This window comes from Pristiophorus japonicus, chromosome 3 (genome assembly GCF_044704955.1).
Source record: "Pristiophorus japonicus isolate sPriJap1 chromosome 3, sPriJap1.hap1, whole genome shotgun sequence".
Classification (NCBI taxonomy): Eukaryota; Metazoa; Chordata; class Chondrichthyes; family Pristiophoridae; genus Pristiophorus; species Pristiophorus japonicus.
Genome location: NC_091979.1, coordinates 151,103,676 through 151,114,619, shown reverse-complemented (window position 1 = coordinate 151,114,619; position 10,944 = coordinate 151,103,676). Strand labels below are relative to the sequence as shown.

General features: G+C 46.4%; 1 protein-coding gene across 3 annotated transcripts in view; it reads left to right on the top strand.

Moving 5' to 3' along the window:
* Positions 1 to 2,036: 2,036 nt before the first annotated feature.
* The window catches only part of dnah7 (dynein, axonemal, heavy chain 7), a 1,084,136-nt gene continuing 1,075,228 nt past the window's right edge, over positions 2,037 to 10,944 (top strand). For 2 of the 3 annotated variants that reach the window (XM_070875892.1, XM_070875894.1), the window contains exon 1: positions 2,037 to 2,302. In XM_070875892.1, coding sequence (XP_070731993.1) covers positions 2,240 to 2,302 — 63 coding nt within the window. In that variant the 5' untranslated portion in view covers positions 2,037 to 2,239. Of the gene's footprint in view, positions 2,303 to 6,791; positions 6,884 to 10,944 lie in introns of those variants that run through there. The other variant, XM_070875893.1, reaches the window with a different exon arrangement.

Below are 10,944 nucleotides of genomic sequence, written 5' to 3'. Positions count from 1 at the left end.
CAGCTGGAGTACTGTGCACAGTTTTTGGTCTCCTTATCTAGAGAAGGATATACATGCCTTCGAGGCAGTCCAACAAAGGTTTACGAGATTGATTCCTGGGATGAGAGGGTTGTCCTATGAGAAGAGATTGAGTAGATTGGGCCTACATTCTCTGGAGTTTAGAAGAATGAGAGGTGGTCTCATTGAAACAGAAAAGATTCTAAGTGGGATTGACAGGGTAAATGCTGAGAATTGTTTCCCCTGGCTGGAAAGTCTAAAACTAAGAGGCGTAGTCTCAGGATAAGGGGTCGTTTTTTTAAGACTGAGATGAGGAGGAATTTCTTCATTCAAAGTGTTGTGAATCTTTGGAATTCTCTACCGTAAAGAGCTGTGGATACTGAGTTGTTGAGTATATGCAAGGCTGAAATGGATACATTTTTGGACTCTAGGGGAATCAAGGGATATGGGGAAAGGGTAGGAAAGTGAAGCTGAGGTCAAAGATTTGCTATTATCTTATTGAATGGCGGATCAGGCTTGAGGGGCCTTATGGCCTACTTCTGCTCCTAATTCTTATGTTCTTATGGCATAGCCAGGCATCAAATCAGCTGTTGGAGTGCTGCCCCAAGTGATGTGGCTAGAAAACACTTCAGCTACATTCATTCCTGTTCTTCTTCCAGCAATCCCAATTACAGTGTGTATCTCATGATATTGCTTCATTCGAGACAGGATTTTATGTTGCAACTGGAAATTCCTTGTCTCGTGATAAATCTGGAATTCCCATTTGCAGCACAGCGTATGATCCTGGAACAAAGGTAGAATGTTAGGTATGAGCTACAGCTAGGATCACAAGGAAGAACAGCAAGGGAGGGGAGGGTAGTCGGTTGTGCAAAATAACTCTCTGATCTGGGAACGTTGGAGGAAAGGTGTCTTTGAATTTGCAGGGTGGGAGTTGGAAGGGGAGGATGCCTCTGTGGGGAAAGGATTGCATGGAGACTGTTTTAAGAAGGGGTTGGAGGGGGAAGTCTTCAAAATATGGTGGGAGAGTTGGTGGGTAAAAGTGTCGCTGGGAACAGCGGTGGTAGGTTGGGGGTGGGGGATGCTGTAAAGGGCTGAGTGCCTCCATGAAGGGACAGTATAACCGTTGAGGCAGCTTTTGGGAAAATTATGCTATTGTTGGTTTGATAGTGCAGATAAACCCAATAGCACTTATTTCAATTATGTTTTTCTTAGAAACAAGTCTACCAATTGTGAAGTTAAAAAACAGTTTTGTAAATTAACCAGAATGCATAACTTAAATGTAAAAATTCAAAACTTTACAGGGAAGCACCACCCCAGAAGATCCACTTTAGTCATGCACAACTGGCTGGAAGGAGGAGTTGGGATGTGAAGACTGTGTGCCGTTCTAAACTTAGTCATTATCATCACAGGCAGTCTATCGAAATTGAGGAAGACTTGCTTCCACTCCAAAAGTGAGTTCTCAGGTGACTGAACAGTCCAATACGGGAATTACAGTCTCTGTTGCAAGTGGGACAGGCAGTCGTTGGGGGAAAGGGTGGGTGGGGAGTCTGGTTTGCCGCATGCTCCTTCTGTTGCCTGCGCTTGTTTTCTGCATGCTTTCGGCGACGAGACTCGAGGAGCTCAGCACCCTCCCGGATGCTCGTCCTCCACTTAGGGTGGTCTTTGGCCAGGGACTCCCAGGTGTTGGTGGGGATGTTGCACTTTATCAGGGAGGCTTTGAGGGTGTCCTTGAAATGTTTCCTAAACTTAGAACCTACCATCCTGTATCCTAAGAATATATCGGGCATAATTTTTCAAATTAAAGAAGTGTCATTGAAAGTGTGGATAAAAATAAGTGTGTGGCACTTGGCAGATTTGGGATTTACTTTTTTTAAGAGAATTATCAAAATCCACGTGGTACCACTTGGGGCAGTGAACACCAGGCGAGCAACGTGTGCCGCCGGAGGACTCCGGCCGGTCGCCTCTTGCTTCTCCAGCACCTTCTCGACAATCGTTGCCCTGGAAACCAAGTTGCCATTTTCAAACAGTGCTGAGTATGCGGGCAGCGGGAGCGGCTTTAAAGCATTTGACCCGGCAATTCTTGCAGCGGGGAAACCCTGATTTCAATTAATGTCTGATATGAAAATATAACACGGCAGTTAGTTGCGGCCCAGCACCTTGTCATCCCAAGTATTGAGAGGGAGCGCTGTTGCTAAGCGACGCCCTCGCCCCAGCACTGAAGACTTTCTCGGCAGGGCTGCGGATGGAGGATTCCTCGCTTTGTCAGTGCCTCAAGGAGGCACTGGATCCAGAGGCAGAAAAGCAGGTAATTACTGCACAACAAGTCCTGTGATATTTATATAATAGTCCTAATGTTCAGACTAGGCGCTGGAAGTGACTGAAAGTCACCCGCAGTGTTCGAAGGAACAGTGAAGTGCATTTGACAAAAATAGTGATTTATTTCACATGAAATACAAACATGCTCATTAAAAAAACAACGAGAAAAACATCTTCGATTATTATTTATAGCACAATTTAGAAATCACAAATTCACTTTTTTCAATTTCATTGGAGTTTAAAGTTGATATAAAATTACATTGGGCTATGTGTAATGAGAAAGGACTAATTAGCAATCTTGTTGTGCGAGACCCCTTGGGGAAAAGTGACCATAACATGGTAGAATTCTTTATTAAGATGGAGAGCGACTTAATTCAGAGACTAGGGTCCTGAACTTAAGGAAAGGTAACTTTGATGGTATGAGACGTGAATTGGCTAGAATAGACTGGCGAATGACACTTAAAAGGTTGACGGTGGATAGGCAATGGCAGACATTTAAAGATCACATGGATGAACTTCAACAATTGTACATCCCTGTCTGGAATAAAAATAAAACAGGGAAGGTGGCTCAACCATGGCTAACAAAGGAAATTAAGGATAGTGTTAAATCCAAGGAAGAGGCATATAAATTGGCCAGAAAAGCAACAAACCTGAGGACTGGGAGAAATTTAGAATTCAGCAGAGGAGAACAAAGGGTTTAATTAGAAGGGGGAAAATAGAGTATGAGAGGAAGCTTGCCAAGAACATAAAAACTGACTGCAAAAGCTTCTGTAGATATGTGAAGAGAAAAAGATTAGTGAAGACAAACGTAGGTCCCTTGCAGTCAGATTCAGGTGAATTTATAATGGGGAACAAAGAAATGGCAGACCAGTTGAACAAATACTTTGGTTCTGTCTTCACTAAGGAAGACACAAATAACCTTCTGGAAGTACTAGGGGACAGTGGGTCTAGTGAGGAACTGAAGGATATCTTTATTTGGTGGGAAATTGATGGGATTGAAGGCCGATAAATCCCCGGTGTGGTGTCCCTGCACCTTACTACAAATTCACACGAGGCATGTACTGCAGACACAGTCACTGCGTGACCTTAACCCTTATTCCCAGGACCAGGACCTCCCCTTTTATACCTGGAAACCCAGGTGAGGAGTGTCTCTCACAAGTTCACCCCCCTGTGGTCAGGGTGTGCATTTCTAGGGCATAAGTACAGTGGACAGGAGTTGCATGAAGGTTACAGTTACATGAAGATTACTGTTGTATGATGGTTACATACATGATAGCCGGGGCCTGATAGTCTGCATCCCAGAGTACTTAAGGAAGTGGCCCTAGAAATAGTGGATGCATTGGTGATCATTTTCCAATAGTCTATTGACTCAGGATCAGTTCCTATGGACTGGAGGGTAGCTAATGTAACACCACTTTTTAAAAAAGGAGAGGGAGAGAAAATGGGTAATTATAGACCTGTTAGCCTGACATTAGTAGTGGGGAAAATGTTGGAATCAATTATTAAAGATGAAATAACAACGCATTTGGAAAGCAGTGACAGGATCAGTCCAAGTCAACATGGATTTATGAAAGGGAAATCATGCTTGACAAATCTTCTAGAATTTTTTGAGGATGTAACTAGTAGAGTGGACAAGGGAGAACCAGTGGATGTGGTATATTTGAACTTTCAAAAGGCTTTTGACAGGATTCCACACAAGAGATTGGTGTGCAAAATTAAAGCATATGGTATTGGGGGTAATGTACTGACGTGGATAGAGAACTGGTTGGTAGACAGGAAGCAGAGAGTCGGGATAAACGGGTCCTTTTCAGAATGGCAGGCAGTGACTACTGTGGTGCAGCAGGGCTCAGTGCTGGGACCCCAGCTATTTACAATATACATTAATGATTTAGATGAAGGAAGTGAATGTAATATCTCCAAGTTTTCAGATGACACTAAGCTAGGTGGCGGTGTGAGCTGTGAGGAGGACGCTAAGAGGCTGCAGGGTGACTTGGACAGGTTAGGGGAGTGGGCAAATGCATGGTAGATGCAGTATAATGTGGATAAATGTGAGGTTATCCACTTTCGTGGCAAAAACACAAAGGCAGAATATTATCTGAATGGTGGCAGATTAGGAAAAGGGGAGGTGCAACGAGACCTGGGTGTCATGGTACATCAGTCATTGAAAGTTGGTACGCAAGTACAGCAGGCGGTGAAGAAGGCACATGGTATGTTGGCTTTTATAGCTAGGGGATTTGAGTATAGGAGCAGGGAGGTCTTACTGCAGTTGTATAGGGCCTTGGTGAGGCCCTCACCTGATCGACTGGGCCTGTGCTCACTGGAGTAAGACCTCCCTGCTCCTATACTCAAATCCCCCAGCTATAAAGGCCAACATACCATAGAAACATATAAAATTCTGACAGGACTGGACAGGTTAGATGCAGGATGAATGTTCCCGATGTTGGAGAAGTCCAGAATCAGGGGACACAGTCTAAGGATAAGGGGTAAGCCATTTAGGACTGAAATGAGGAGAAACCTCTTCACTCAGAGTTGTTAACCTGTGGAATTCTCTACCGCAGAGAGTTGTTGATACCAGTTCATTGGATATATTCAGGAGAGAGTTAGATATGGCCCTTATGGCTAAAAGGATCAAGGGGTATGGAGAGAAAGCAGGAAAGGGGTACTGAGGTGAATGATCAGCCTTGATCTTATTGACTGGTGCTGCAGGCTCGGAGGGCCGAATGGCTTACTCTTGCACCTATTTTCTATGTTTCTATGTTTCTACATTCCTGTTACCAAATGTGTAACAACAAACTGAATCACATTTTTCTAAGTTACTGTTGCATGTTCCTTGCATGAAATGGGAGACAGCTGTTCACAAGAAAGCTGCCCATCTCGATCTCTGTCGCGAGAAGCTTGCCTTTTTCGAACTGTCAGTGATTTCAGTGTAGTACAGTGGATTCCCAGCGGAGAGTTGCTGTGATGTTCACAAGCTGTCTAAGCAGCCAATCACAATGCAGAATTCTCACAGACAGGGAACTGGGAAATAAGAAATGCTTTTATTCGGACTTTTTGTTAGAGAGACAAACAAAGATTGGGGCTCTCAAATGGGGATAAGGTGGCACCTGAAATATCATGAACACATTTACATTTTTTTTAAAGTTTCTTAAAAATTGTATTTTTATTATAACGGAGAAATTTGACACTCCGCAAAATTAAAATGAGTTTTTCACGGCCATAATGTTTGTTCAACAGTCAGTGTGCTGTTAAAACTCCAATTACACTTAATTCAACAAGGCCTAACATTTTTAATGGGGTATTTAACAGCGATATTGGTGTGTAAAATCCCAAGTTTTGTCTGTTTCACTAATTTCACTGATTGGCTGACTGTGGCCCCCTCCCCCATAGCCAGTACTGTCAGAGCAGCGGATCACTGACTGCAATTTTAGGATTTCCACGTTGGGATGTGCATGTGCTACATCCTAATGCTGTTAGTTCGCCGTTATTCTCACCACAAATTCTGGCCCATTATATACTCTATTTTAAATAATGCTGTAATTACTTCCCAAAAATTAATTCATATATTTCTGAAGTTAACACATCAACTATTAAAATCTGTGTTGTAGTTGTATTTTTAGGATTTATGTCTATTCACTCCATTTTAAGAGTGATGACTGACTTTTTAGTTGTCAGCTCATGAAGAAGTCAGTCATTGTTCGCGTTTTTGAAAAGCGTTGGCTTCTGCAATTTATGAATAACATGAATCTATAAACAACTCTGGTGAGTATAAATTCATTCTTGCAGCTGCCTTGTCAGCAAACATTTCATTTATTTCAATATGTGGATTGTTGAGGGCTGACTTAGCATGGGATAATCGAAGGCTACTGTGGCTGAGAGTCATTGAGGGCTGCCAATGCCTGGGATGGCTGAGAACTGGCACAGCAGGACAGAGCTGTGTAGTGACGGGGGATCAGCTGAAGGTGGACAGTAGCATTTACCAACAAGAGAGTGTATGGGGTACAAATTGCCCCTCACCCGTTTTGGTGATTTTTACTGCAGCTGCGGTTCAGGTCGACTCTTTTGCGAAATTACGCTGTTTTCTTTTTGTTTTGATCCGGAAGTTGGTCATAATGCAGGCGGTGAATCCACCTGAGGGGCAAAAACGCGCCGGTGACAGCAACTGAGGGGGCCAGTTGGAGGAGGGTGGGTGTGGAGTCACCGCATCATCGCGGTGCCGTGTCACCGGCTCACCCCTTCACTTAAAGGGGAGAGAGAGCCTCTGCACTTTAAAACTTCGGCCCATTGGGCCATCACTGAGGGTTTCAGCCGGGTCAGCTGCCTACCACCCAAGAGGGGTGCCAAGCTGCCTGTTGCCAAACCTAGGGGCATATTTGTCGGGCCGACCTGGCAGTCGGCTGACAAAAAAAACATGCGGCAGTAGGCCGTCCCTTTTAAGGGAAGCCGCACTGCCACTGTAGAAGGCCACAGCATCACTGGACCACCGGGTGAAAGCTTGTTTTAGCACTGCCGGGCAAGCCGAAGATTTTCAGAGGAATGCCGCCATCGGGGAGCTAGATCGGCGTTACACATGGTGATGATGCGCATACCACAGAGTGGCAGCAGCAGAGCAGTAAGGGAGGTTCGGGTCACCGCCAGGAAAACTTGGGAGGGCAATTGGGCTATCAGCGGCCATTTCACCAAATGTTCCTTCATGGGTAATATTCACATCAGAGTGGGATTAGACTAAGTGACTCGTGAAGGAAAACACTGGTGTAGAATTGATGGCCAAGTGGCCTGCTTCTATGTTGAATCATCATGATTCAATGACTGACTGCTCTTAATAACCATTTCTAAAGGAGGAAATATAGACCTATATCTGCTAACAGTGGCACTGAGAGTACCAGTCTATATTTCAAGTTGCAATCTTAACTATCAAGGTCAGATCGTTTTGTCATCGATGTCTGCATTTAAACCCAAGGGTTTAATTTATGGGTTTAAGCTCCAGTCCAAATACTTCTGCATTATGCTGATACTTCAGTGCAGAATTGGTGCATTGCCTAGAAATTCATTCGCATTAGCCTGCTGGTGCAAACTGGGCACAGGGAATGATCATTGCATCTGAATGGATAGGTCAGAGGCACATCTAATATTGGGGCTCAGGCCTCATTATCTTTGAACTGGTGATCTATGGATATCTAATGAGTGTCCCCAGGCAGCTTGCCGGAGAAGAGGCCTCGAAGATCGGGCTGCTGTATCATCTCCTGCGGTTGTCGGGTAAATCCTTGAAGGGGACCAGGAGATGGGGACAACCGGGAAGAGGGGCAACTTGGAGGGAGGGAATTGTTGATTGTGAAGGAGGGTAGCATTGGAAGCATTGCGGTGGTGATTGGGGGGGATTTGGGGGGTAGGATGGTGGCCATGATTGGGGGGAGGCGCGCAGTGGTCGGCAGTGGCCTGTATGGTTTTAATGTGGAGTTGGGAGGACCACATCTCCACCACATTCAGGTAAGTATTTTTTTAACAAACTTACCTTTCTGTTGGCAGCCTGCAGCAATCCATTCTGTTAGGCTGCATGTAGACCTGGTTCACCTGAATGCAGCCGGCTGCATCAGGAAAAATAAATTACAGAGGGGGCCACAAGCAACATTGGGCTCCTTAATTGCATATGGAAAGAATTGCAGGCCTTGGATGCCTGTTTGCTTGCCTATACCAATATGGCGGGCGGCACGCTTCCAGCTCGTAATGTGTGCACTTCCCGCCCACCATATTGGAGGCTCAGGAACCCGTTTAGCGCTCCAAAGAAGGACACAGCGCCGCTCAGTTTCTAGCCCATTTCTCACAGATGAAAAGTTAAACTGAGGCGATATTTGCCTGTTTAGCTGGATGTGACAAGTCCAGTGGCACTATTCAAAGAAGAGTAGGGGGAAGAAATTGCCCTCCGCTGGAAATGGGGCGCATCTACTGTTTTTGTTGTGATCTGGCTGGCACATTATCCAGCGAAATTCAGCTCTTCATTTTGTTTCGAGCGTGGCGGAAGTCGGTCATAATGGGGGTGGAAGTAGAGGCGGGACGGAGTAGCCACCGCTGTCAATCATCAGCGCCGGGCTGGTGACGTCATCACGCTGGTGCGTCACCATGTCTCTCCCCTTCAGTTAAAGGGGAGAGCCGCTATGAACTCTGCGTTTATTTTAGTTAGGTCTATTGGGCCACCAGGGAAAGTTTCGGCTGGGCCAACTGCCTGCCACCCAAGAGAGGGTTGCCAGGCTGCCTGTTGGCGGCCCGGCCAAACCCAGGGGCATAATTGTCGGGCTGACCTGGCAGTCGGCTGACAATAAAAAATAAAATGGCATCATCTTGCCACCAACCAGCAAGGAGTGCACCGACACAAAAAGCTGTCGGGGGCACCGAGCGGTGGCCGCAAGACTTTTGGAAGTGAATTTTGCTTCCAGGCCGCAATTGGGAGGCATTGGCAACAGTGGGGTGGGAGTGGGGCGGATATGGTCACCCCTGGAAAAACGCTTGAGGGTAATTGGACGAACGATGACCATTCCATGAAAAATCGGCGGCCAGAAGTTATATATGCAGACTATAGATATACTCTCTGTGTAGTCACTGTATATTTGCCTAAGATGGAGACTTGTTACCTGATGTGCTATCAATAAGGTTTACACTGTGTATATACTATGCTAACACCACTAGAGGGTGCAACTGGTGGAGACCGGGGTTTCCTGCCCCTGAGGCAGAGGCTGTCCACCAGAGGGCACTGCGGTGGGAGACCTGAAGGTCACCTGCATAGATGTGCAGGGCCCAGTATAAAAGGCTGCCCACCATGCTTGTGCTTCACTCTGGAGTTACGAATAAAGGACCAAGGTCACTACAGTTTGAGTACAACACATTGCCTCGTGGAGTCATTCATAAGTGCATTACAGACAGAACAACTGACGACCTGGCAGGGGAGACGGACACATTAGCGGAGAAGCGCAAGGTTATACTGCTGACCAGTTGTGGGCCCGAGGTCTACCGCTTCATCAGGGACTTGCCGGCACTCAAGAAGGCCAAGGATAAGACGTACGATGAGTTGACTGAACTAATTCGCGACCAACTAAAACCAAAACAGAGCATCCTTACAGCCAGGCACAGATTCTACACTCACCGCAGACCTGAGGGTCAGAAGATTGCAAAATATGCTGCTGACCTTGGGAGACTTGCGGCACCGTGTTATTTCGGCACGCACCTCAACGAAGCATTGCGAGACATCTTCCTTATGGGAATTGGCCACGAGAGCCTCATTCATAAGCTATTATCTGCCGACACCACAGTCAACCTGCAGAAGGCCATCAGCATCAGTCAGGCGTTCATGATCTCGACCTGAAGCACCAAGCAAATTATTCATCCTGTGGACTCAAACCCGTCAAGTACTGTACACAGAATGGTGCCTTTCACAGGCAAGACTGTAGAACATGGCTCTGCCCAGAGCAGAGAGCACAGACCTCGGGGTTCCAGAATTCAGACCGCCGAGGGGTGCTAATCGAATAGTACCATGTGGTGTGTTGAGGAAACCATAGGGGTCACGAATGTCAGTTTGCTGAGTACGTATGCAAAGCCGAAAACACGAAGGGCCACCTCCAGCGTATGTGTAAAAGAAATACGACTCACTGTCTATGAATCTAGCGGGGAGTATGATGATTTGGCCAGAGAGGCAGCTCGGCCCCAAGAAGAAGTGTATGGAGTGCATACCTGCACCACCGATTGTCCTCCAGTGAAGATGGAAGTCGAGATAAACGGAACCAGTCTTAATGGAAGTGGACACTGGAGTGAGCCAGGATGCCTTTGAGAGGCTATGGAATGAAAAACGACCCGAGCTGGTTCTGGTATAGGAAAAGTTGCGCACCTACACCAAGGCGCTGATCCCAGTCATTGGTAGTGCGGATGTAAGTGTAATCCATAATGACGTGGTGCACAAGTTACCTCTGTGCATTGTTGCAGGTGATGGTCCAACGCTACTCGGAAGAAGGTGGAAGGGGAAGATCCAGTGGAAATAGGAAGACGTTTTCACTCCAGCAATCGATGTACCCTGTGCTCAGAGGCAGAGCAAAACCTCACCTTCGCTTGGGCCAGGCACCAGAGAACAGACCAGCACAGCACCTGAGGCACAGACAGTCTATCAAAACTGTGTGGCAATGATCCGACCGGAATGACCTAAAAGTACCTTCCCGGCTCCAGTGGCAGGACTCTTGGGAAGGAAGATCGAATTTACAGGCACTCTTCCAGCTTTTGTGGCAGAATCGCGGAAGAGAAGGATCAAGGCAGTCGACCTCGAGGACAGAGACAAGATGGCGTCCCTGCTGCAGCGAGGTGCAGCGTGGCTGAAAAAAAAGATGGCCGTGGCCATATCACGAGGTGCAACGCTGAGGAACCAACCCGTGGTGTCTAACAGAGGATTTGATTGGGGTAAAGCCAGCAGGGTGCTCCTAAAAGAGACCTGCAACTAATTGTATGCATGGCAATCAATGTAACGAACCGATTAAGATTGTGAACAAAATGTTGTTGCAAGATGTCGGTACCAGTCCTAATGTAAAGAACAAAATGTTGAGAGATGTCGGGAATAGAGTGTCCCCAAAAGTAGCAAGCGAACGAATTCGGGAGGGTAAA